Source organism: Lucilia sericata, unplaced genomic scaffold (assembly GCF_015586225.1).
Source record: "Lucilia sericata isolate MDLA Ls3-8-SP2 unplaced genomic scaffold, ASM1558622v1 Contig000194F_arrow, whole genome shotgun sequence".
Lineage (NCBI taxonomy): Eukaryota > Metazoa > Arthropoda > Insecta > Diptera > Calliphoridae > Lucilia > Lucilia sericata.
The window spans coordinates 477568-505255 of record NW_023994222.1 but is presented as its reverse complement, the minus strand read 5'-3'; the positions used below and the strand labels follow the sequence as shown (position 1 = coordinate 505255).

The 27688-nt window shown below is 30.0% G+C and overlaps 1 protein-coding gene across 5 annotated transcripts; it reads left to right on the top strand.

Moving 5' to 3' along the window:
• On the top strand, positions 1–27119 carry LOC119601858 (potassium voltage-gated channel protein Shal). Of its 5 annotated transcripts, none has more exons than XM_037953072.1 (6): positions 1–404; positions 14726–16195; positions 16329–16491; positions 22027–22227; positions 25981–26133; positions 26195–27119. In XM_037953072.1, the coding sequence occupies exons 2-6, from the start codon at positions 15081–15083 to the stop codon at positions 26288–26290; spliced, it is 1728 nt and encodes a 575-aa protein (XP_037809000.1). In that variant the 5' UTR covers positions 1–404; positions 14726–15080; the 3' UTR covers positions 26291–27119. The 5 variants fall into 5 exon arrangements, 4 of the variants coding, with proteins under 4 accessions (XP_037809000.1, XP_037809001.1, XP_037809002.1 ...); XM_037953073.1 differs by having other exon boundaries at positions 2–404; positions 22039–22227; XR_005231270.1 differs by lacking the exon at positions 26195–27119 and adding an exon at positions 22423–22656 and having other exon boundaries at positions 3–404; positions 25981–26097.
• The last annotated feature ends 569 nt before the right edge of the window (positions 27120–27688 follow it).

Genomic DNA, 27688 nt, shown 5'->3' with positions numbered 1-27688 from the left:
TGTATAGAACTCAGTGTCCGTGTGGCATAAACTCGAATAAATTGTGACGTGCACAGTAGAAACGAAAAACTGCGGAATTACTGTGAAAAAAAATTTTTTGCACAAAATAAAAAATAGATAAGATTAATTATAATAAAAAGTAAAAATCTATAAAACCATTAAATTATTAAAAATGTATAAAAAGAGCAGCAGTGAGTGATTTGTTTAATTTATTACAGAAAACAAAGCCATGAATTGCTTAAGAAAAAGAAAATTTTTATTGTGGAAAGAAAAAAAGTGAAGAAGAAAAAATTTTTTTTAAGAAAAAAATTTCAGCTGCGTTGGGAAAAAAAGAAAAACTTGCTGCTGCTCAAGTGTTTAAAAAAGCGAAAAAAAACGGGAACGGGGAAAATAAAAGGAATTATGTATGTATTTAAAATAAAATTAAAAATGAAAAAAAAAAAAATTAATAAAAATTGTAATCAAAAACGTATAAAAAATTTGCCAAAATAATTAAAAAGAAATTTTAAATAATAAAAATTTAAAATAATTAAATATCAGTTTTAAAAGTGCTATAAAAATTATTTTTAAATTTGCAAAAAAAAAAATCAATTGAAAATTTGCTGAAACAAAAAAAAAAAAAAAACTGCATGCCAGCACAAAATAAGTGAACTAGCAAAAAATTTCAAAAAATACTCATGGAAACAAAGTCTAATAAACACATTATTTTAATGGAAATTAAATATCAAGTTAAATAAAAAAAGTCATCATCATTAAACAAATGCCACCATTATCAGCTATACAAAACCCCTAAAACAAACCCTAGACCTACACCTTGACCATCAGATAATTCTAACTCAAGCCAACAGTCTCTCCCCCAACCCACGAAAAATATCTAAATGGTCAAACAGGAAAATTTTTCAATTTACTGCAAAAAAAAAAAAAAATACAACGAAATTTTTGCTTAAAATAAGCAGAAACCTTAAAACCTAAACTTAAACACAGGGTATGGGGGCGGGGCAAGGACCTTTAGTAATACTAACGCCCCATTTATAACGCCAAACATCATCATAATTTCTGTATATTTTACAAACACAGCAAAACAAAAAAAAAAAAAAAACAATAAAAGTCCTTTTTCTACTCTCACACACATACACACCAACACCTACAAACAAAGAATAAAGCAGCAAAAACAACAATAACAACATATCCCTGTACTTGGGTTAAACCCAGTATTTTACTTTAGTCTTTCAGTGTTTTTAATGGTGGTAGACAGAAGCAAGAGTAGCAAGAAGCAAAAGACACAATCACATACATATACATATAAATACTAACAAACCTCCTCCTCTCTCATGGCCCACTGCTGCAATGGTAACATATTTGACCTTAGACACATCAACGTTGTATTTAAAAATCATCAACAACAGCAAAAACAACAGAGAACACACCAACAAAAAAAAAACAACCAGCAACAACAGCCAAATGCGACAACAACCACAAATAGCAACAACACAACAACAATAATCAGCATAATAATAAGAATATGAAAATCAGCAAAAATAACGACAACAACAAAGACAGGAAAAAATAAATGGAGAGCACACACCGTTAAATTAAAAAGTGGCCATATTTGAATGGGAACTATGTCCAAAATTTCCAAAGTTAAATATCTTGTAAAGTAAATAATTTTAGACTAGACTATAGACTAGACTACACTATAGACCAGACAATAGACTAGCCTATAGACTAGACTATAGACTAGCCTATAGACTAGACTATAGACTAGATTATAAACAAGACTATAGGCTAGACTATAGGCTAGACTATAGGCTAGACTATAGACTACACTATAGACTAGACTACAGACTAGACTATAGACTACACTATAGAATACACTATAGACTAGACTATAGACTAGACTATACACTAGACTATAGACTAGACTATAGACTAGACTATAGACTAGCCTATAGACTAGACTATAGACTAGACTATAGACTAGACTAGACTATAGACTAGACTATAGACTAGACTATAGACTAGACTATAGACTAGACTATAGACTAGACTATAGACTAGACTATAGACTAGACTATAGACTAGACTATAGACTAGACTATAGACTAGACTATAGACTAGACTATAGACTAGACTATAGACTAGACTATAGACTAGACTATAGACTAGACTATAGACTAGACTATAGACTAGACTATAGACTAGACTATAGACTAGACTATAGACTAGACTATAGACTAGACTATAGACTAGACTATAGACTAGACTATAGACTAGACTATAGACTAGACTATAGACTAGACTATAGACTAGACTATAGACTAGACTATAGACTAGACTATAGACTAGACTATAGACTAGACTATAGACTAGACTATAGACTAGACTATAGACTAGACTATAGACTAGACTATAGACTAGACTATAGACTAGACTATAGACTAGACTATAGACTAGACTATAGACTAGACTATAGACTAAGACTAATTCTGTTCTAGTTCTGTTCTAGTTCTGTTCTAGTTTCATTTCTAGTTCAGTTTCTAGTTCTGTTCTAGTTCTGTTCTAGTTCTGTTCTAGTCTGTTCTAGTTCTGTTCTAATTTTGTTCTAAAGTTCTGTTATAGTTTCTGTTAGTCTAGTTCTGTTCTAGTTCAGTTCTAGTTCTGTTCTAGTTCTGTTCTAGTTCTGTTCTAGTTCTGTTCTAGTTCTGTTCTAGTTCTGTTCTTAGTTCTGTGCCTAGTTCTGTTCTAATTCTGTCTAGTTCTGTCCTAGTCTGTTCTAGTTCTGTCCTATTCTGTTCTAGTTCTGTCTAGTTCTGTTCTAGTTCTGTTCTAGGTCTGTTCTAGTTCTGTTCTAGTTATGTTCTAGTTCTGTTCTAGTTCTGTTCTAGTTCTGTTCTAGTTTCTGTTCTAGTTCTGTTCTAGTTCTGTTCTAGTTCTGTTTCTAGTTCTGTTTCTAGTTCTGTCTAGTTCTGTTCTAGTTCTGTTCTAGTTCTAGTTCTGTTCTAGTTCTGTTCTAGTGCTGTTCTAGTTCGGTTCAGTTCTGTTCTAGTTCTGTTCTAGTTCTGTTCTAGTTCTGTTCTAGTTCTGTTCTAGTTTGTTCTAGTTCTGTTCTAGTCGTTTCTGTTCTAGTTCTTTTCTAGTTCTGTCTAGTTGTTCTAGTTCTGTCTAGTTCTTGCTCTAGTTGCTTAGTTTGCTCTAGTTCTGTTCTAGTTCTGTTCTAGTTCTGTTCTAGTTCTGTTCTAGTTCTGTTCTAGTTCTGTTCTAGTTCTGTCTAGTTCTGTTCTAGTTCTGTTCTAGTTCGGTTCTAGTTCTGTTCTAGTTCTGTTCTAGTTCTGTTCTAGTTCTGTTCTAGTTCTGTTCTAGTTCTGTTCTAGTTCTGTTCTATTTCTGTTTTAGTTCTGTTTCTAGTTCTGTTCTAGTTCTGTTCTAGTTCTGTTCTAGTTCAGTTCTAGTTCAGTTCTAGTTCAGTTCGAGTTCAGTTCTAGTTCAGTTCTAGTTCAGTTCTAGTTCAGTTCTAGTTCTGTTCTAGTTCTGTTCTAGTTCTGCTCTAGTTCTGCTCTAATTCTGCTCTAGTTCTGTTCTAGTTCTGTTCTAGTTCTGTTCTAGTTCTGTTCTAGTTCTGTTCTAGTTCTGTTCTAGTTCTGTTCTAGTTCTGTTCTAGTTCTGTTCTAGTTCTGTTCTAGTTCTGTTCTAGTTCTGTTCTAGTTCTGTTCTAGTTCTGTTCTAGTTCTGTTCTAGTTCTGTTCTAGTTCTGTTCTAGTTCTGTTCTAGTTCTGTTCTAGTTCTGTTCTAGTTCTGTTCTAGTTCTGTTCTAGTTCTGTTCTAGTTCTGTTCTAGTTCTGTTCTAGTTCTGTTCTAGTTTTAGTTCTGTTCTAGTTCTGTTCTAGTTCTGTTCTAGTTCTGTTCTAGTTCTAGTTCTGTTCTGGTTCTGTTTCTGTTCTAGTTCTGTTGTAGTTCTGTTCTATTTCTGTTCTAGTTCTGTTCTAGTTATGTTCTTCTTCTGTTCTAGTTCTGTTATAGTTTTGTTCTAAACTATAGACTTAACTATTAGACTAGACTATAGACAACAGTATCGACTAAATAGAAATTCCCACATTGTAGTTATTCCAACGTACAACCATATGGCAGCCCTTGTTGTGTAAAAAGGCCAACAACAGCTAAACTAACAAAAACAAGAAGATACCAAAACGTATTCACTAAGAAAACAACCAACACCCACCACCACCCTTGACAATCACTCATAAAACGACAGACAAACAATTAAAAAGACTTTTTTTGTTTGATTTTGAATGAATTCTACTGGAATTTTATTTTCATTCACATTTTCATCAAATGTATGGAATTTTTATAAAATAAAAATTTATTCAAACAAATTTTTCAAATTCTCTGAAAAGCCATATGTTTAATGTTTTTTTCCCCAAATGTTTAATTATATTTTGTTTAGCACAAAAGTTAATAAATTATTTGTTTTTATGGAATAAGACAATAAAATCAAATAATTTTTATAGTTTTTTTTTTTGTATTTTTTGCCATAACAAGAATTTTTCAAATAATTTTCCCATATTTTTGTTATTGCTGTAGTTGATATCGTTTAGATATTTATTCATTGCTTTTAATCAAACAAATTATTGTTGTTGCTGTTGTCGTTGCTGAAATTATGTGTGTGTGTGTGTGTGTGTGTGTGTGTGTGTTTGAGATTTCCATTCTTTTTGTGTTCATGGATTTGTGTATACACTTTTAAAAGAAAAACAAAATAAGTAAATCTCTTGTTATTTATTATCTCTATAATTAAATTTATGGTGCTTTCTAATGCTCATTTACTCATTTTCTTTCTAAAAAAAATACTCACTCTCTCATTTGAACTCTTTTGTAGATTCCTTTTTATCAACTGCACCTCTAACCCCCTAGATATAGCACCAAAAAGCTTACTTTGCAGAAAAACTTTGTGACAGAGTGTTTGTGTATGTTTTTTGCAGGAGTTGTTTACCGCTATATCTATTCTCTCCCTCTCTTTCTCTGTCATTCATTTTTTTATCACATAAACAAATTCTGTGATATATTGCCATTGTTGCCATATTGTTTATATAAACAAACAAAACATGGCATATGTTTTGTTTTTGCAAATTTTTTTAATATTTATTTGTTAAAAATCCTTGAAATTTTAACATGTTGTTATTGTTCTTTTTTTTTGTAGATAAAACAAATATGTAGCATAAAACACTAAAAAAAGTTCTAACTACGTCAGTTGGTTTTATGTTCATGGACTATGGGTAACTTTTTTTTGACAATATTAAATCACAAAATGCATAATGTCAAAAAAGGAAATGATATTAAAGATTAAACAAAGGATTTGCAAAAGAATATATATTTTTGAGGGAAAAATATTAAATTAAGAAAACCATTAAATTTAAAAATTTAATAAACTTAGCCTAGTGTATAGTTTACACATTAGTCTAGTCGATAGCCCAGAGTGTAGGCTAGTGCAAAGTTCAAACTATAGTTCATAATGTAGTCCTATCAGCAGTCTAGTCAAATTTATAGACTGGAATATAATCTTAACAATAACATAGTATATAGTCCGACCTATATTCTGGACTATAGACTGGACAAAGTATAATGTATAACATAGTCTAGACTATAATTTAGTTTATACTATAAACTATAATTCAGACTATAGTGTAGTCTATAGTCTGGACTTTAGACCTATCTGTATTCTGGTTCATAATTTAGTATATAGTCTGGTCTATAGTCTAGCCTATATTGTCTGCCGTCTAGTCTTTAGTCTTAACTATGTATTGTCTAATCTATAGTCCACTCTATATCATAGCCCATAGTCTTACTATAATCAAGTCTATAGTCTAGTCTATACTCTCGTCTATACTGCAGTTTATAATCTAGTCTATGGTATAAATTGTCTATAGTCTAGTGTCATGGTCCATAAACCTGTCTAGAGTGTAGTATATAGTCCAGCCTACAGTCTAAATTGACTATAATCTAGTCTAAAGTGTAGTCTACATTCTAGCGTATATTATATTATATAGTTTATTTTATACCCCAGTCCATAGCCTGGTCTATAGCCTAGTCTGTATTGCAGTCTAGTTAATAGTCTAGTCTATGGTCTAGTCTGCAGTCTAGACTGCAGTGTATTCTATAATTCTATAGTATAGTCTAGTCTACAGTCAAGTCTATAGTCTAGTCTATAGTCTAGCCTATAGTCTAGTCTATAGTCTAGTCTATAGTCGAGTATATAGTCTAGTATATAGTCTAGTATATAGTCTAGTCTATAGTCTAGTCTATAGTCTAATCTATAGTCCAATCTATAGTCTAGTCTATAGTCTAGTCTATAGTCTAGTCTATAGTATAGTCTATAGTCTAGTCTATAGTCTAGCCTATAGTCTAGTCTATAGTCTATAGCTTAGTCTATAGTCTAGTCTACAGTCTAGTATATAGTCTAGTCTATATATAACAATACTATACACTAGACTATAGTCTAGTCTATAGTCTAGTCTATAGTCTAGTCTATAGTCTAGTCTATAGTCTAGTCTATAGTCTAGTCTATAGTCCAGTCTATAGTCTAGTCTATAGTCTAGTCTATAGTCTAGTCTATAGTCTAGTCTATAGTCTAGTCTATAGTCTAGTCTATAGTCTAGTCTATAGTCTAGTCTATAGTCTAGTCTATAGTCTATAGTCTAGTCTATAGTCTAGTCTATAGTCTAGTCTATAGTCTAGTCTATAGTCTAGTCTATAGTCTAGTCTATAGTCTAGTCTAGTCTATAGTCTAGTCTATAGTCTAGTCTATAGTCTAGTCTATAGTCTAGTCTATAGTCTAGTCTACAGTCTAGTCTACAGTCAAGTCTATAGTCTAGTCTATAGTCTAGTCTATAGTCTAGTCTATAGTCTAGTCTATAGTCTAGTCTATAGTCTAGTCTATAGTCTAGTCTAGTCTAGTCTATAGTCTAGTCTATAGTCTAGTCTATAGTCTAGTCTATAGTCTAGTCTATAGTCTAGTCTATAGTCTAGCTATAGTCTAGTCTATAGTCTAGTCTATAGTCTAGTCTATAGTCTAGTCTATAGTCTAGTCTATAGTCTAGTCTAGTCTAGTCTATAGTCTAGTCTATAGTCTAGTCTATAGTCTAGTCTATAGTCTAGTCTATAGTCTAGTCTATAGTCTAGTCTATAGTCTAGTCTATAGTCTAGTCTATAGTCTAGTCTATAGTCTAGTCTATAGTCTAGTCTATAGTCTAGTCTATAGTCTAGTCTATAGTCTAGTCTATAGTCTAGTCTATAGTCTAGTCTATAGTCTAGTCTATAGTCTAGTCTATAGTCTAGTCTATAGTCTAGTCTATAGTCTAGTCTATAGTCTAGTCTATAGTCTAGTCTATAGTCTAGTCTATAGTCTAGTCTATAGTCTAGTCTATAGTCTAGTCTATAGTCTAGTCTATAGTCTAGTCTATAGTCTAGTCTATAGTCTAGTCTATAGTCTAGTCTATAGTCTAGTCTATAGTCTAGTCTAGTTAGTCTAGTCTAGTCTATAGTCTAGTCTATAGTCTAGTCTATAGTCTAGTCTATAGTCCTAGTCTATAGTCTAGTCTATAGTCCTAGTCTATAGTCTAGTCTATAGTTCTAGTCCTATAGTCTAGTCTATAGTCTAGTCTATAGTCTAGTCTATAGTCTAGTCTATAGTCTAGTCTATAGTCTAGTCTAGTATAGTCTAGTCTATAGTCTAGTCTATAGCTAGTCTATAGTCTAGTCTATAGTCTAGTCTATAGTCTAGTCTATAGTCTAGTCTATAGTCTAGTCTATAGTCTAGTCTATAGTCTAGTCTATAGTCTAGTCTATAGTCTAGTCTATAGTCTAGTCTAGTCTATAGTCTAGTCTATAGTCTAGTCTATAGTCTAGTCTAGTCTATAGTCTAGTCTATAGTCTAGTCTAGTTTATAGTCTAGTCTATAGTCTAGTCTATAGTCTAGTCTATAGTCTAGTCTATAGTCTAGTCTATAGTCTAGTCTATAGTCTATAGTCTAGTCTATAGTCTAGTCTAGTCTATAGTCTAGCCTATAGTCTAGTCTATAGTCTAGTCTATAGTCTAGTCTATAGTCTAGTCTATAGTCTAGCCTATAGTCTAGTCTATAGTCTAGTTTATAGTCTAGTCTATAGTCTAGTCTATAGTCTAGTCTATAGTCTAGTCTATAGTCTAATCTATAGTCTAGTCTATAGTCTAGTCTATAGTCTAGTCAATAGTCTAGTCTTTAGTCTAGTCTATAGTCTAGTCTATAGTCGAGTCTATAGTCTAGTCTATAGTCTAGTCTATAGTCTAGTCTATAGTCTAGTCTATAGTCTAGTCTATAGTCGAGTCTATGGTCTAGTCTATAGTCTAGTCTATAGTCTAGTCTACAGTCTAGTCTATAGTCTAGTCTATAGTCTAGTCTATAGTCTATTCTATAGTCTAGTCTATGGTCCAGTATATAGTCTAGTCTATAGTCTAGTCTATAATCTATAGTCCAGTCTAGTCTATAGTTTAGTCTATAGTATTGTCTATAGTATTGTCTATAGTTTTGTCCTTAGTCTTGTCATAAGAAATTGCTGTAAATTATCTAAACTGTGTGCTATTTGGTGTTTCACTACTGTAGTCATAACTTTAAGATTCAAATTTAAAATCTAGGCTATGTTTACAATTATTTTGCTTATTCTGTTTTTGGATTCTTTGTTTGAAATATTATATACTTTTGGTTGTATGAAATAACAAATTTTATAAAGAAGATGTTTACACTAGACATATGAAAACTTATTTTACACACACTCACAAATTGTTTATACTTTATTTGGAAAAATACTATGCATTTTAAGCAGCACAATTACTAAACAAGTGTCCAAAAATAACACAACAACAAAAAATTTAATTAAACATTTTAGAAAAAAATAATCTTGTAATTTCCAGTGGCTACTTTTTTTAAGATAAAGAGTTAGAGGAGCAATTTTGGAAGAAAGTATTTTTAGAATTTTGTTTTTGTTATTACAACTCTCATGTTTTCAAATAAAACGTACAAATATTTGAAATGTTTACATTGTAATGGCTAAATATAAAATTGTAGCAAAAGTAAGAAAAGCGGTTTGCAATATTTGCTCATGATGATGATGATAATGATGTCGATGATGACGATAATGAAGTCGATATTGATGTATGAGTATGATGATGAGTATACAAAATACGCAATTCCTAAATTCCCTGAAATTATGCATTTGGTTTGACTACTTGTTTGTTTTCTTTTCGATATGAGAAGAAGGAAATTGTTTTCGTTAAAACATCAAAATGTTTCTTTTGATTTTTATTCTTTCAACGTATTGTGAGTTAATGACGCAAAGTTGCAAGAGTTTATTTTTTCATAAGATTTTATATGCATTTGAAAAAATAGAAAACTCAAAGAAATATTAAGTGTTAAACATTATAATTAGTTTCGATTTGATGGATTTGAAATTTAGAAAAACACATGGCTTTTGAGTATGTCAATCATTGTTTTACAAATTGGGGAAAAAAATCGAAATATAAAAGTTATAAATCTAAAAGACTTTCATATTAAAAAAAAAAACACTTGAAAAAAATTTCTTTAAAATTTAGTAAAAAAAAAAACAACGTTCAGAGAAGCTTTTAAATAAGATCCAAAGAACTTTTTCTAATAAAAATCTTTTTTGCAATAAAATTTTTATACAAATTATATTTAATTTCAAACAGTATGCTTCAAAATAGCTTACAAAGCTTTGACATTTAAAAAGCTTTTAAAGAAACAATTTTTAACTTAAGAGCCTTTAGAAAATATAAAAATTTTAAATAATCAAAAGCTTTTAGTTAAATATTTCTATAGTCTAGTCTATAGTCTAGTCTAGTCTATAGTCTAGTCTACAGTCTAGTCTATAGTCTAGTCTATAGTCTAGTCTATGGTCAAGTCTATAGTCTAGTCTATAGTCTAGTCTATAGTCTAGTCTATAGTCTAGTCTATAGTCTAGTTTAGTCTAGTCTATAGTCAAGTCTATAGTCTAGTCCATAGTCTAGTCTATAGTCTATAGTCTAGTCTATAGTCTAGTCTATAGTCTAGTCTATAGTCTAGTCTATAGTCTAGTCTATAGTCTAGTCTATAGTCTAGTCTATAGTCTAGTCTATAGTCTAGTCTATAATCTAGTCTACAGTCTAGTCTATAGTCTAGTCTATAGTCTAGTCTATAGTCTAGTCTATAGTCTAGTCTATAGTCTAGTCTAGTCTATAGTCTAGTCTATAGTCTAGTCTATAGTCTAGTCTAGTCTATAGTCTAGTCTATAGTCTAGTCTAGTCTAGTCTAGTCTATAGTCTAGTCTATAGTCTAGTCTATAGTCTAGTCTATAGTCTAGTCTATAGTCTAGTCTATAGTCTAGTCTATAGTCTAGTCTATAGTCTAGTCTATAGTCTAGTCTATAGTCTAGTCTATAGTCTAGTCTATAGTAGTCTATAGTCTAGTCTATAGTCTAGTCTATAGTCTAGTCTATGTGTCTAGTCTAAGTCTAGTCTATAGTCTAGTCTAGTCTAGTCTATAGTCTAGTCTATATCTAGTCTATAGTCTAGTCTATAGTCTAGTCTATAGTCTAGTCTATAGTCTAGTCTATAGTCTAGTCTATAGTCTAGTCTATAGTCTAGTCTATAGTCTAGTCTATAGTCTAGTCTATAGTCTAGTCTATAGTCTAGTCTATAGTCTAGTCTATAGTCTAGTCTATAGTCTAGTCTATAGTCTAGTCTATAGTCTAGTCTATAGTCTAGTCTATAGTCTAGTCTATAGTCTAGTCTATAGTCTAGTCTATAGTCTAGTCTAGTCTATAGTCTAGTCTATAGTCTAGTCTATAGTCTAGTCTATAGTCTAGTCTATAGTCTAGTCTATAGTCTAGTCTATAGTCTAGTCTATAGTCTAGTCTATAGTCTAGTCTATAGTCTAGTCTATAGTCTAGTCTATAGTCTAGTCTATAGTCTAGTCTATAGTCTAGTCTATAGTCTAGTCTATAGTCTAGTCTATAGTCTAGTCTATAGTCTAGTCTATAGTCTAGTCTATAGTCTAGTCTATAGTCTAGTCTATAGTCTAGTCTATAGTCTAGTCTATAGTCTAGTCTATAGTCTAGTCTATAGTCTAGTCTATAGTCTAGTCTATAGTCTAGTCTATAGTCTAGTCTATAGTCTAGTCTATAGTCTAGTCTATAGTCTAGTCTATAGTCTAGTCTATAGTCTAGTCTATAGTCTAGTCTATAGTCTAGTCTATAGTCTAGTCTATAGAGTCTATAGTTGTCTATAGTCTAGTCTATAGTCTAGTCTATAGTCTAGTCTATAGTCTAGTCTATAGTCTAGTCTATAGTCTAGTCGTCTAGTCTATAGTCTAGTCTATAGTCTAGTCTATAGTCTAGTCTATAGTCTAGTCTATAGTCTAGTCTATAGTCTAGTCTATAGTCTAGTCTATAGACTAATCTATAGTCTATAGTCTAGTCTATAGTCTAGTCTATAGTCTAGTCTATAGTTTAGTCTAAAGTCTAGTATATAGTCTTGTCATAAGAAATTGCTGTAAATTATCTAAACTCGGTGCTATTTGGTGTTTCACTACTGTAGTCATAACTTTAAGATTCAAATTTAAAATCTAGGCTATGTTTACAATTATTTTGCTTATTCTGTTTTTGGATTCTTTGTTTGAAATATTATAATTTTTTTTTTGGTTGTATGAAATAAAAAATTTTATAAAGAAGATGTTTACACTAGACATATGAAAACTTATTTTACACACACTCACAAATTGTTTATACTTTATTTGGAAAAATACTATGCATTTTAAGCAGCACAATTACTAAACAAATGTCCAAAAATAACACAACAACAAAAAATTTAATTAAACATTTTAGAAAAAAATAATCTTGTAATTTCCAGTGGCAATTTTGGAAGAAAGTATTTTTAGCATTTTGTTTTTGTTATTACAACTCTCATGTTTTCAAATAAAACGTACAAATATTTGAAATGTTTACATTGTAATGGCTAAATATAAAATTGTAGCAAAAGTAAGAAAAGCGGTTTGCAATATTGGCTCATGATGATGATGATAATGATGTCGATGATGACGATAATGAAGTCGATATTGATGTATGAGTATGATGATGAGTATACAAAATACGCAATTCCTAAATTCCCTGAAATTATGCATTTGGTTTGACTACTTGTTTGTTTTCTTTTCGGCATGAGAAGAAGGAAATTGTTTTCGTTAAAACATCAAAATGTTTCTTTTGATTTTTATATTGTGAGTTAATGACGCAAAGTTGCAAGAGTTTTTTTTTCATAATATTTTATATGCATTTGAAAAAATAGAAAACTCAAAGAAATATTAAGTGTTAAACATTATAATTAGTTTCGATTTGATGGATTTGAAATTTAGAAAAACACATGGCTTTTGAGTATGTCAATCATTGTTTTACAAATTGGGGAAAAAATCGAAATATACAAGTTAGAAATCTAAAAGACTTTCATATGAAAAAAAAAAAACACTTGAAAAAAATTTCTTTAAAATTTAGTTAAAAAAACAACGTTCAGAGAAGCTTTTAAATAAGATCCAAAGAACTTTTTCTAATAAAAATATTTTTTGCAATAAAATTTTTATACAAATTATATTTAATTTCAAACAGTATGTGTTAAAATAGCTTACAAAGCTTTGACATTTAAAAAGCTTTTAAAGAAACAAATTTTAACTTAAAAGCCTTTAGAAAATATAAAAATTTTAAATAATCAAAAGCTTTTAGTTAAAGATTTAAGTATACAAATCTTCAATTAAAAGTTTTTTTAAAGATTTCTATAAAAGTTTCACACATAAAAAGCTTTCATGTTTATTCTAAGATAAACTTCTTACCAAAAAACAAAAATAAAAGCTTAATAAAATTAAGAGCTTTTTTATTATATAAAGAAACTTTTACTCATATAAAATAAAGCATTATTACTAAAGCTTTTAATGAAATCATTTTAAATGAAAAGCTTTTACAAGAAATTATTTTAATTAAATACAAATATGTATAAATATAAAGGCTTTTAAAGAGCACTTATTAAAGTTTAGAGCTTTTAAAAGTTTTCGTAAAAGCTTTTAACAAATTATAACGTTGTATAATGGAAAATATTGTCTAATATAAAAGTTTTTAAATATAATATGAAATAGAACTAATGTCTTTTAAAAGCTTTCCAAGAAAACTTTCAAAATCTATAAGAATATAAAGGCTTTCAACAAAATATTGCCTACAAAGAAAGCTAATCGATATGAAAACTTTTATGAAAAAGTTTAATAATTACATACAAAAAAGCTTTTGTATCTTTTTTGAAGCTTAATCTATATGAAAGCTTTTGGAAAACACTTAAAAAACACGAAAGCTTTTAACCTAAACTTTTAAATAAAGTTTGCTTAAGACATACTTTTGTAGTTCAAAGAGAAACAAGATTTTCTATAAAAAGCTTTTCCATAAAGCTTTCAAAGTTTATAAGAATATAAAAGCTTTCAAAAAAACTTTAAGTGAAGCTTTTTAAATATGAGGAATTTCGATGAACGTTATATAAATATTTTTTAAAGCTTAATATATATGAAAGCTTTTAGAAAATACTTAAGAAATACCAAAGATTTTTGCCTAAGCTTTTAAATAAACTTTGCTTAAGACATACCTTTGTAGTTCAAAGATAAAATTAAATTTATTTTCTATAAAAAGCTTTTCCAGAAAATCGATATGAAAACTTTTATAAAAAGTTTAATAATTACATACAAAAAAGCTTTCTAATGGTAAGAGCTTTGTGAAGTAAAGCTTCGTAAATATGAAGAGTTTCGATGAACGTTATATAAATCTTTTTTGAAGCTTAATATATATGAAAGCTTTTAGAAAACACTTTAAAAATACGAAAGCTTTTAACCTAAACTTTAAAATAAAGTTTGCTTAAGACATACTTTTGTAGTTTAAAGGTAAAATTAAATTTATTTTCTATAAAAAGCTTTCCAAGAAAGTTTTCAAAGTTGATATGAATACAAAAGCTTTCAACAAAATATTGCCTACAACGAAAGCTAATCATTATAAAAACTTTTATAAGAAAGTTTAATAATTACAAAAAAGCTTTCAACAAACTATTGCCTATAAAGAAAGCGAATCATTATAAAAACTTTTATAAGAAATAATAACTTACAAAAAAGCTTTCTATAGAATATAAAAACTTTAAGTAAAGCTTTCTAAATATGAGAAGTTTCGATGAATGTTATATAAATCTTTTTTAAAGATTAATATATATATAAAAGCTTTTAGAAAATACTTAAGAAATGAGAAAGCTTTTAACCTAAACTTTTAAATAAATTTTCTTTAAGAAAATTAACTTAATTCTCTACAAAAAATCCCTTGCTTCATTTCCAATACAATTTGTTTTTGCAAATTTTAGTAAGAAACTATGACGCCTGCATGTGCGAGCCCATAAATTTTCCAAAATTTTTATTTGCAGTTGTAGGTGGTGGTGGTGGCATTTGAAACAAACAAAACAGAAACATAAAACATTTAAAATTATTAACAAATTGTGGGGTTAAATACTAAACAATTAAAGAAAAAGCCTCTCACAATTATAAATGAAAAGTTTTAGGGTTTTTGGAAAAGAAAAAACGTGGGCTGAAGTCAAGGTTTGCCAATTTAAATAAATAATTTTTTTCTCTCTTTTTATGGTATCATTTCAGCTTTGCACACAGATTACTAAGCGAACGGAAAATGCCAGCAATATTTAAAAGCAATATGTATAATAGAAGGAAAGGAACATAAGGAGAAAAAAGGGAAGCAAGCTGGAGAGCAAATAAGAGTCTTTAAGAAAAGCATAAACTAAAGGAATTTGAAGCTTAGAGTTAAAGAAACGAAATTTCAAAGAAATAACTAAAGGTTTCCTCAACAAACACCATTCCCTGGCAGAGATTTGTAAGAGATTTTTGGAATTTTCCCCTAAACACTAGCTTTAAACGACTGGATTTGTTGTTCGGAAGCCCATTTCATTTTGGGTGTTTGGTTAGTTAATTGTATTGAAACATTCCTCCACATAGTATGGCCTCGGTCGCCGCTTGGCTGCCATTCGCACGGGCGGCGGCCATTGGTTGGGTGCCCATAGCCACTCATCCCCTGCCACCGGCTCCCATACCCAAAGATAGACGCAAAACCGATGATGAGAAACTATTAATCAATGTCTCCGGGCGACGTTTTGAAACCTGGCGCAATACTCTCGAAAAATATCCCGATACTTTGTTGGGCTCGAATGAACGTGAGTTCTTTTACGATGAGGACTGTAAAGAATATTTCTTTGATCGAGATCCGGATATATTTCGTCATATATTGAATTATTATCGCACGGGTAAACTGCATTATCCGAAACATGAATGTCTCACCAGTTATGATGAGGAATTGGCCTTTTTTGGCATTATGCCGGATGTTATAGGCGATTGTTGTTATGAGGATTATCGTGATCGTAAGCGTGAAAATGCCGAGAGACTTATGGATGATAAATTGTCTGAGAATGGTGATCAAAATTTGCAGCAATTAACAAATATACGCCAGAAAATGTGGCGGGCCTTTGAGAATCCGCACACCTCTACAGCAGCCTTGGTATTCTACTATGTGACGGGCTTCTTCATTGCCGTCTCGGTGATGGCCAATGTGGTGGAGACGGTGCCTTGTGGACATCGACCCGGACGTGCTGGTACACTGCCCTGTGGCGAACGCTACAAAATTGTTTTCTTCTGCTTGGATACCGCCTGCGTTATGATCTTTACCGCCGAATATCTGCTGCGTTTGTTTGCGGCACCCGATCGCTGCAAATTTGTGCGCAGTGTCATGAGTATCATCGATGTGGTGGCCATTCTGCCCTACTATATAGGTCTGGGCATAACAGACAACGACGATGTGAGCGGAGCGTTTGTAACGTTGCGCGTCTTCCGCGTATTTCGTATCTTTAAGTTTTCACGTCACTCGCAGGGTCTCAGAATTTTGGGTTACACTCTCAAATCGTGTGCTTCCGAATTGGGTTTTCTGGTATTCTCACTGGCCATGGCCATCATTATATTTGCTACCGTCATGTTCTATGCTGAGAAAAATGTCAATGGTACCAATTTCACATCAATACCAGCGGCCTTTTGGTATACAATTGTCACTATGACCACACTGGGGTAAGTATTTGCGTAGCCAGCTGCGTAAGATGTCACACACTCACACATACACACCGAGAAAGTGTTACCGTGTTAGAGCTCCCTCTCTCACGCTCTGTTATTCCTCGTATAACCACTTAATTTGCTCTTTTAGTTATGGTGATATGGTACCGGAGACTATAGCTGGCAAAATAGTTGGTGGTGTTTGTTCATTGAGTGGTGTCCTTGTGATCGCCTTACCCGTACCTGTTATTGTATCTAACTTTAGTAGAATTTATCATCAAAATCAACGAGCTGATAAACGAAAAGCACAAAGAGTAAGTGGTTACTTTGGTTTTGGTTTTCGTTACCAAATCCCCAGAAAAATGTCTCTATATAAAAACAGTAACTTGAAAACTATAAAAATTTTTTGGATCTAAAAAAAACAAACAATCCGCTTAGCAAATTGCTAGTATCTTCTTTTTTTTAATTTTTCCTATAAGTGGATGCTGGTTAAAAGATGTGTCAGTTTATTATTAAGTTATATTATTTTTTAATTACTACCTATATAATTTGCTTTAATAAAATATGCACCAATTTTTGCTGCTATTTGTTTTATGAAACAAATATATTAATTTTTTATTGAGCACGCTTTAAAGCCAAAAAGCCTTTTTCCTACTAACTGTATAATACCTAAAATTTTATTTAATTTTTGTCTCCAAATAATGCTCGCTTGAAGGCTAGATTTAAGCTGCTATTTAAGCAAATATTTACTTAACAAAATGCTATTAACTGTCTATAAATATACTTGCTATATGTATCAGTCTAACTTTTACTTTAAGCTCTAAACTTTAATGACAAATCACTGCTTATTTTTGCTGTTACCTTTCAACTGCTTCCTATCTGCTTATTTTACTTAATACTTATTAAGAGAATTGTATAAATTTCCCTCTCTGCTAGTTTTCAATAAAACTAATAATTGAGTGAGAACTAGAACTTAACTAGAACAGAACTAGAAAAGAACTAGAAAAGAACTAGAACAGAACTAGAACAGAACTAGAACAGAACTAGAACAGAACTAGAACAGAACTAGAACAGAACTAGAACAGAACTAGAACAGAACTAGAACAGAACTAGAACAGAACTAGAACAGAACTAGAACAGAACTAGAACAGAACTAGAACAGAACTAGAACAGAACTAGAACAGAACTAGAACAGAACTAGAACAGAACTAGAACAGAACTAGAACAGAACTAGAACAGAACTAGAACAGAACTAGAACAGAACTAGAACAGAACTAGAACAGAACTAGAACAGAACTAGGACAGAACTAGAACAGAACTAGAATTGAACTAGAACATAACTAGAACAGAATTAGATCTGAACTAGAACAGAACTAGAACATACCTAGAACTGAACTAGAACTGAACTAGAACTGAACTAGAACTGAACTAGAACTGAACTAGAACTGAACTAGAACTGAACTAGAACTGAATTAGAACTGAACTAGAACTGAACTATAACTGAACTATAACTGAACTATAACTGAACTATAACTGAACTATAACTGAACTATAACTGAACTATAACTGAACCAGAACTGAACTAGAACTGAACTAGAACTGAACTAGAACTGAACTAGAACTGAACTAGAACTGAACTAGAACTGAACTAGAACTGAACTAGAACTGAACTAGAACTGAACTAGAACTGAACTAGAACTGAACTAGAACTGAACTAGAACTAACTAGAACTGAACTAGAACTGAATTAGAACTGAACTAGAACTGAACTAGAACTGAACTAGAACTGAACTAGAACTGAACTAGAACTGAACTAGAACTGAACTAGAACTGAACTAGAACTGAACTAGAACTGAACTAGAACTGAACTAGAACTGAACTGAACTGAACTAGAACTGAACTAGAACTAACTAGAACTGAACTAGAACTGAATTAGAACTGAACTAGAACTGAACTAGAACTGAACTAGAACTGAACTAGAACTGAACTAGAACTGAACTAGAACTGAACTAGAACTGAACTAGAACTGAACTAGAACTGAACTAGAACTGAACTAGAACTGAACTAGAACTGAACTAGAACTGAACTAGAACAGAACTAGAACAGAACTAGAACAGAACTAGAACAGAACTAGAACAGAACTAGAACAGAACTAGAACAGTACTAGAAAAGAACTAGAACAGAACTAGAACAGAACTAGAACAGAACTAGAACAGGACTAGAACAGAACTAGAACAAAAATAAAACAGAATTAGAACTTAACTAGAACAGAACTAGAACAAAACAGAACTAGAGCAGAACTAGAACAGAACTAGAACAGAACTAGAACAGAACTAGAACAGAACTAGAACTGAACTAGAACTGAACTAGAACTGAACTAGAACTGAACTAGAACTGAACTAGAACTGAACTAGAACTGAACTAGAACTGAACTAGAACTGAGCTAGAACTGAACTAGAACTGAACTAGAACTGAACTAGAACTGAACTAGAACTGAACTAGAACTGAACTAGAACTGAACTAGAACTGAACTAGAACTGAACTAGAACTGAACTAGAACTGAACCAGAACTGAACTAGAACTCAACTAAAACTGAACTAGAAGATCGGTTTTAAGATTTCCTTTACTTTAGTTTTTATTGTTTTGATTCTGAACCTCATATATCGTGTGCCAGATCGAGGTGTTAAAATGGAGCATATTTTGGATCCTAGTGAATCAGTTTAAACTGTATATTTCGAAAGGTTACCTGTTTTCAAGCGAATTCCTCCTTTAAAAATAGTTTTAAAGAAAATTTTTTTTATATGAATATATTCAGTAGTTTTGAAATAGTAAACAGTTTTTTAAACTCTTTTAATAGTATATTTAAAAAATTTTTTATAGAAAAACTTATGTCGCTTGTATTTCTTTAACCCCTATAATTTTCTACTAACCCCTTTCCTTTTTAATAACTTTATAAGCCTTTGTAACAGCAAGTTAAACCCCTATTTTTCTGTTTTCCACTAACAACTAACATTCTATATTTTCTACTAATATTTGACACATTTTTTAAAAAGTTAAGTAATTTAGTCAATTTGTTTTTGTTTACAAAATATAAGCTTTTTCTTCACTCTAAAGAAAAAGCATATATTTTGAGTAGAAACTACTATTTTTAGCTTAAACTTTTTTATGCTATATATATTTTTGTTAAAGACATTTTTCTACCTTTTCAAAACTATTATGTGGTTAGTTAAAGGAAAATAAAAGCTTTTTAGCAATTTTTAAAGAAAAGCTTTAAAGCTTTCCCTTACAGTGTAAATATTTTTTAAAAGTTTTCCCCAAACTAAACACATAATAGCCGCCGCTTGAGAGTATCTTTTGCAAGCGGTTCAAGCAGTTACAAAATTTTCCATCAAAATACTTTTTTTTAACCACTAAAACACTCTTTGTGCAGATTGGTTAGCTTTTGAGAGGGTTCTTTAATAGACAAAGTAAGGACGCATACTTTAACTATTTCCGAACCCTGCATTGCTATTACCAATCTAAAAAACAACAAATTTTTACATTTGTTGAGTGGTGTTATTGCTAATTGATTTTTTTTATAAATCAGAGTCGAATATTCACTAAGTGAAAATTTTACTCTTAGCTATATGGTCTAGTGGATGTTTTCTTTTAAAATTTCTTAGCCAAATTTGGAAAACCTAACCGGTTTTCTGGAAAATTTGTGTGTTATTTTTAAAGAGATTTTAGGAAAATATCTAACTAACCTTAGGAACTAAACTATATTAATTAATAAAAAAAAACTATCTTTTAAGTTCTTAAATTTTCAGCAAATATATAATATCACCAAATGATCAAATGTATTTTTGCATGTTTGAAAAACTTTAACTATAATTATAGCTTTCATTTTTAGCCTTAATTTATATATTACTAAATAAGAACAATAAAACTCAAATTTCTAAATATTTGCATGTTTACGGATATAATTTTATGATGAACAGAAGTAGAACAGAACTAGAACAGAACTAAAACAAAACTAGAACAGAACTAGAACGGAACTAGAACAGAAGTAGAACAGAACTAGAACAGAAAAAGAACAGAACTAGAACAGAACTAGAACAGAACTAGAACAGAACTAGAACAGAACTAGAACAGAACTAGAACAGAACTAGAACAGAACTAGAACAGAACTAGAACAGAACTAGAACAGAACTAGAACAGAACTAGAACAGAACTAGAACAGAACTAGAACAGAACTAGAACAGAACTAGAACAGAACAGAACTAGAACAGAACTAGAACAGAACTAGAACAGAACTAGAACAGAACTAGAACAGAACTAGAACAGAACTAGAACAGAACTAGAACAGAACTAGAACAGAACTAGAACAGAACTAGAACAGAACTAGAACAGAACTAGAACAGAACTAGAACAGAACTAGAACAGAACTAGAACAGAACTAGAACAGAACTAGAACAGAACTAGAACAGAACTAGAACAGAACTAGAACAGAACTAGAACAGAACTAGAACAGAACTAGAACAGAACTAGAACAGAACTAGAACAGAACTAGAACAGAACTAGAACAGAACTAGAACAGAACTAGAACAGAACTAGAACAGAACTAGAACAGAACTAGAACAGAACTAGAACAGAACTAGAACAGAACTAGAACAGAACTAGAACAGAACTAGAACAGAACTAGAACAGAACTAGAACAGAACTAGAACAGAACTAGAACAGAACTAGAACAGAACTAGAACTAGAACAGAACAGAACGAAACTAGAATAGAACAGAACGAAACTAGAATAGAACAGAACGAAACTAGAACAGAACAGAACGAAACTAGAACAGAACTAGAACAGAACAGAACTAGAACAGAACTAGAACAGAACTAGAACAGAACTAGAACAGAACTAGAACAGAACTAGAACAGAACTAGAACAGAACTAGAACAGAACTAGAACAGAACTAGAACAGAACTAGAACAGAACTAGAACAGAACTAGAACAGAACTAGAACAGAACTAGAACAGAACTAGAACGGAACTAGAACAGAACTAGAACAGAACTATAACAGAACTAGAACAGAACCAGAACAGAACTAGAACAGAACTAGAACAGAACCAGAACAGAACTAGAACAGAACTAGAACAGAACAGAACAGAACGAAACTAGAATAGAACAGAACGAGACTAGAACAGAACAGAACGAAACTAGAACAGAACTAGAACAGAACAGAACTAGAACAGAACTAGAACAGAACTAGAACAGAACTAGAACAGAACTAGAACAGAACTAGAACAGAACTAGAACAGAACTAGAACGGAGTTCGAACAGAACTGGAATAGAACTTCCATTAAAACTTAACTAAACTAATCTTGAACTGAACTAGATTTGATCTAAAACTGAACTTGACTTTAACTAGTTAATGAGCGAATTAATGCAGTTTTTATCGTTTTATTGTTAATTTAGTTTTTATTCTAAATTCAAGTCTATAGACGTAAAATTTATTTTTACTCTTAATAGTTAATTTGATGAAATGACAAAAATTTATAAGAGAATCTTTTTTAATTGTGTATTATTTTTGTTAACTAAATATTTATTAAAAAGATGGGACTATAGTCAAAATGGCAACAAGTTATTAAGTTTATTTGACTATAGTTATTCAAAAGCTTTCTTAGTTATAGCTATTATAAGCTAAATATTTAAAAGCATGTTAGTTTAAGTGTTTTTTTAATTGAAAATTTTGATAGTTAGAGAGGCTTTGTAAGCTAAAACTGAATTGGCAAATGCTATAGTAAGGTTTCATATTAATAGTACGACTAATATAGGAAGTGATAAATATATTTGTTTTTCTTTTTCATTTTATGGGTTCTCTTACAGAAAGCCCGCTTGGCACGCATACGCATTGCTAAAGCGTCTTCGGGTGCTGCCTTTGTTAATAAAAAGAAGGCTGCCGAGGCGCGTTGGGCAGCCCAAGAGTCAGGAATTGAATTGGACGAGAATATACGCGATGAGGACATTTTCGAGTTACAGCATCATCATTTGCTAAGATGTTTAGAAAAAACAACGGTAAGTTTTTGTAACTCTTAACTATTTGCAGAGACTATTTAAACTACAACAAACACTTTGTTTTAAACATTTTTATTTAAAATTTAAATTTTTTAAATTAAATTTTGTTGATTTTTTCTTTAATATACTTTTTTTCTTATTTTTTATATTTTTTCTTTATTTTTCGTATACTTTTTCCCCGGGGGCAACAAACAGATGTAGCAACCATTTGTTATAATTACAAAAAGCAATGACAACATATGTATTTTTTATAAAATTTAAATTTTAAAGAAAAAACCTCTACAATTTAAAACACAAGATAGTAAAATGAACTAAAACTAAATTTTTTAACAAAAAGTTTATAATTAAATCACGTTTTTAAACTAAATCAGTTTTGTTGACCGTTAGAAGCCCAGCAATTCTACCATATTAGTAAAACTATGGCCAAAAGTGCGTAAATAATTTTTAAAATTTGTTTTCTATAAATTCTTTGTAATTTTTGTGTGTAATTTATTTTTACAAAAAAAGAAGAAAAATATTTAATATTATTGTTATTTATTGTTTTATTTCTCTTCTAAAACTTGTATTTAGTTTTTAAGTTTGTTAATCTTAACTCTGACTTAATAATAGTGAAAAAAACAACTAAAATATTGTAAAAAATTTATATATAATTTTACTAATTTTTAATTTTAAAAAATTTATTTTAATTGTAAAGAAATTCTTTTTTTATATATATATAATTATTTAAAATAAATATTTTTATTTTGTAAAAACAAAAAATTTATACGAAATTTTATTGTTTACTATAAAAATTTTTCAAAAAACTAAATTTTAAAAACTTTATTTGATAATAATGTTAAAGAAATTTTTCAAAAAGTCCAATCCGACTCTAATTTTATGTTAATAAGTGGATAGTCATTCGAAAACCGTGACTATAGTCGTAGAAATATGCTTAACTAAAAAATAGCAATGCTAATATAGCAAAACAAATTTCGAATAACTTCAATCCAACTAAATATTTTTGATGTTAAAGAAATAGTCATTCGAAAACCGTGACTATAGTCGTTAAAATGTACTTGACTAACAAATAGCAGTGCTAATATAGCAAAAAAAAAATCGAATAATTTTAATTATATATTTTCGATGCTAAAGAAATAGTCATTCTATATCCGTGACTATAGTCGTTGAAATGTGCTTAACTAAAAAATAGCAGTGCTAATATAGCAAATAAATTTGAAATTAATTTCAATCTGAATACATATTTGTAATGCTTAGTGAATAGTCATTCGAAAACGCTGACTATAATCGTCAAAATGTGCTTAACTAAAAAATAGCTGTGCTAATATAGCAAAACTTTTTCGAATAATTTCTATCCAACTACATATTTTTGATGCTAAAGAAATAGTCATTCCAAATCCTTGGCTATAGTCGTAAAAATATACTTAACTAAAAAATAGCAGTGCTAATATAGCAATTAGTTTTCTTTAAATTCCACTATAACCACATATTATTTATTCTTAGCACATAAGTATTGCAAAACCGTGACTATAGTCGTTAAAATTAGCTTAGCTAATAATAGCAGTGACTAATATAGCAAACGGTTTTTGAAATTTTTCAATTTGACTATATATTTTTCATCCTTAGTAAATAGTCAATCGAAATCCGTGACTATAGTCGTTGAAATATGCTTAACTAAAAAATAGCAGTGCTAATATAGCAATTAGTTTTATTTTAATTCCACTATAACTACATATTATTTATTCTTAGCAACTAAGCATTGCGAAATCGTGACTATAGTCGCTAAAATCTGTTTAGCTAAAAATAGCAGTGACTAATATAGCAAACAGTTATCGAAAATTTTCGATATTTTTTGTTCTTAGTAAATAGTCATTCGAAATCCGTGACTATATTGGTTAAAGTAAGCTTAACTAAAAAATAGCAGTGCTAAAATATAGCAATTGGTTTTCTTTTAATTCCACTATAACTACATATTATTTATTCTTAGCACATAAGCATTACAAAACCATGACTATAGTCGTTAAAATGTGTTTTACTAAAAATAGCTATGACTAATATAGCAAACAGTTTTCGAAATTTTTCAATTTGACTATATATGTTTCATCCTTAGTAAATAGTCATTCGAAATCCGTGACTATATCGGTTGAAGTATGCTTAACTAAAAAATAGCAGTGCTAATATAGCAAACAGTTTTCGAAAATTTTCGATTTGACTATACATTTTGTATGCCCGGTAAATAGTCAATCGAAATCCTAGACTATAGTCGTTAAATTTAGCTTAGCTAATAATAGCAATGACTAATATAGCAAGTAGCTATTAAAAAATTTGACTATTACTACATTTTATTCATGCTTGGCACAAAAGTATTACCAAACCATGACTATAGTCGTTAAATTTAGCTTAGCTAAAAATAGCAATGACTAATATAGCATATAGTTTTACCTATTTTTGATCTAACTATAAAATATCAATACTGAGTTAAGAGTCTTTACAAAACCGTGGCTATAGTCGTTAAATTTAGCTCAGCTAAAAATAGCAATGACTAATATAGCAAGTAGCTATTAAAAAATTTGACTATTACTACATTTTATTCATGCTTAGCACAAAAGTATTACCAAACCATGACTATAGTCATTAAATTTAGCTTAACTAAAAATAGCAATAACTAATATAGCATATAGTTTTAGCAAATTTTTGATATAATTATATAATATTATAGCTGAGTTAATAGTCTTTACAAAATCGATACTATAGTCGTTAAATTTAGCTTAGCTAAAAACAGCAGTGGCTAATATAGCAATTATTTTTTGAAAAATTTGACTATAACTACATATTATTAATGCTTAGCACATAAGCATTACAAAACCATGACTATAGTCGTTAAATTTAGCTTAGCTAAAAATAGCAGTGGCTAAAATAGCAAAAAAAAATTAGGATTTGTACTATATTTTTTGTATAAATTTTAGCTTTTATTTTCTAATATTTTTATAAATTTTATTTAGAATTTATTAAATATTTTTGTTCTATAATTTCGTTTATGTTTAATTTTCTTAAATGTTCGCTCGTTCTCTACTCCTTTAGACTCCTCTCTCTCTCTCTCTCTCTAACTCTCTTTGTCTCTCTCATAACAATCATGAGCAAAATTCATATATTCAGAATACAAAACAAAAATCAATTTGTCAAACATTTGAATGACTAGAAAGCATCATTCATAGTGTTTGTTGCTATTATACTATTTTCTATTTGTTTCTGTGTGTGTGCGTGTTCATATGTATATGTGTGTGAATATATTTCTCCTGATTAATTACATGTTTAGAAAACTTTAATCAACAGCAAATAAACCATCTCCTCTATGCAAATTGGAAGTTTAAAATAAAAACTAAACACAAAGTTTCCGTAACCTGCCTTCAATAAAAAACTACAAACAAGAAAAACTAACTAACTGTTATTGATCATTTTTAGTTTGAAACCTTTTAAATTTAAAAAAAAAGAACTAAAACTTTGAAAAAAAACTGTCTCCAGTTGTTTGTAAATTATACTCATATATTAAAAATTTAAAAAAATAATCATTTAAAGTAATTAAATGTTGTTTTTGTTGTCAATTGCTTCTCAAAAAAACTGTAAAAAAAGAATTAACTAATTTTTCTTTTGCTTTTTGTATTTGTGTTCTTTTATAACAAACTGTAGCTATAAATAGTTGCTAAAAAATTTCTACTCTAACTTGATTTTATTACAATTTCATTTTGTTTTAAACAGGATCGTGAATTTGTTGAGCTAGAAATACCTTTTAATGGTCAACCTAAGCGTCCTCGTTCACCCTCACCGATGGCCAGTCCGGCTCATTCCACCAACAGTGCCATGGGTCTAGTGCAGTCATGCTGTGGCCGTTGCTGTTCTCAGCGTTATCAGGTAATTTGATTTTCGCCTAAAAACTATTTAAATTACTATTTAATATTTCTTATTATCCTAGGCCTGTGGGAAGTATATGCCCGCCACCAGCAATGCCCAAAATAATCAAAGCAATCAACCCATGGATGGCACCTATTTAGTGGAGGCCTCATTTTAAGTGTATGTGCGTGTGCGTATTTGTGTTTTTTAAAAAAAGCACTGAAATTTATACCCTTAAGAAAGAAAATTTAAACCAAAAACTACTTTATCTAGTTATGTAGTCATTAAACTAAAAAACAAACAGAATCTAGTAATTTAAAATAGGAAAAACTAGGCAAACAGCTAAGCACAGTTTTGTCAACAGCAAAGTCATATAAATTATAAAAAAATAGCCAAAAAATCTGTAAAAATGTGTGAGTAAAGCAAAAAATATGATTATAGTCGAAAAATCTTAACTGTGCTAGAAATAGCATAGCAAATATTGAAAAAATGTTGACTATATTACTATTGTTTTTATAATTAAGAAACTGGCTTTCCAAAAATATGACTATAGTCGAAGAATATTAGCTCAGCTAAAAATAGCAATAGCATGTTTTTTAACATTCACAAAAATGTTGACTATATTAGCATAGTTTTTATGTGTACAAAATTTCCATTTCAAAACTATGACTATAGTCAAAAAATATTAACTGTGCTATAAATAGCAATGGCATATTTTTTAAAACTTACAAAAATGTTGACTATATTAGCATAGTTTTTATGCGTACAAAATTTCTATTTCAAAAATATGACTGTAGCCAAAAAACATTAGCTGTGCTAGAAATAGCCAAGCAAATGTTAGAAAAAAATTAAAAAAATATTGACTATATTGACATAATTTGTATGCTTAAGTAACAGGCTTTCCAAAAATATGACTATAGTCGAATGATATTAACTCGGCTAAAAATAGCCATGGCATATTTTTTAAAATTCACAAAAATGTTGACTATATTAGCATAATTTTTATGTGTACAAAATTTCCATTTCAAAAATATGACTATAGTCAAAAAATATTAGCTGAGCTAGAAATAGCCAAGCAAATGTTAGGAAAAAGGTTAAACAAATAATGACTATATTGGTATAATTTGTATGCTTATGAAACAGTCTTTCCAAAAATATGACTATAGTCAAAAAATATTAGCTGTGCTAGAAATAGCCAAGCAATTGTTAGCAAAAAAATAATAAAATATTGATTATATTGGTATAGATTTTTTCTTAAAAAACAAGCTTTCCAAAAATATGACTATAGTCGCAAAATATTAACTAGGCTAAAAATAGCCATTGCATATTTTTTACAACTTACAAAAATGTTGACTATATTAGCTTATTTTGATTACCTAAAAAATTTTAATTTCAAAAATATTCAGCTTAACTAAAAATAGCATAGCAAATGTTTGAAAATCGTTTTAAAAATGTTAACTATATGGGTATAACTTTTATACTTAAGAAATAGTCTTTCCAAAAATATGACTATAGTCGAGAAAAATTAGCTGTGCTAGAAATAGCTATAGCAAATATTGCAAAAAGGCTAGAAATA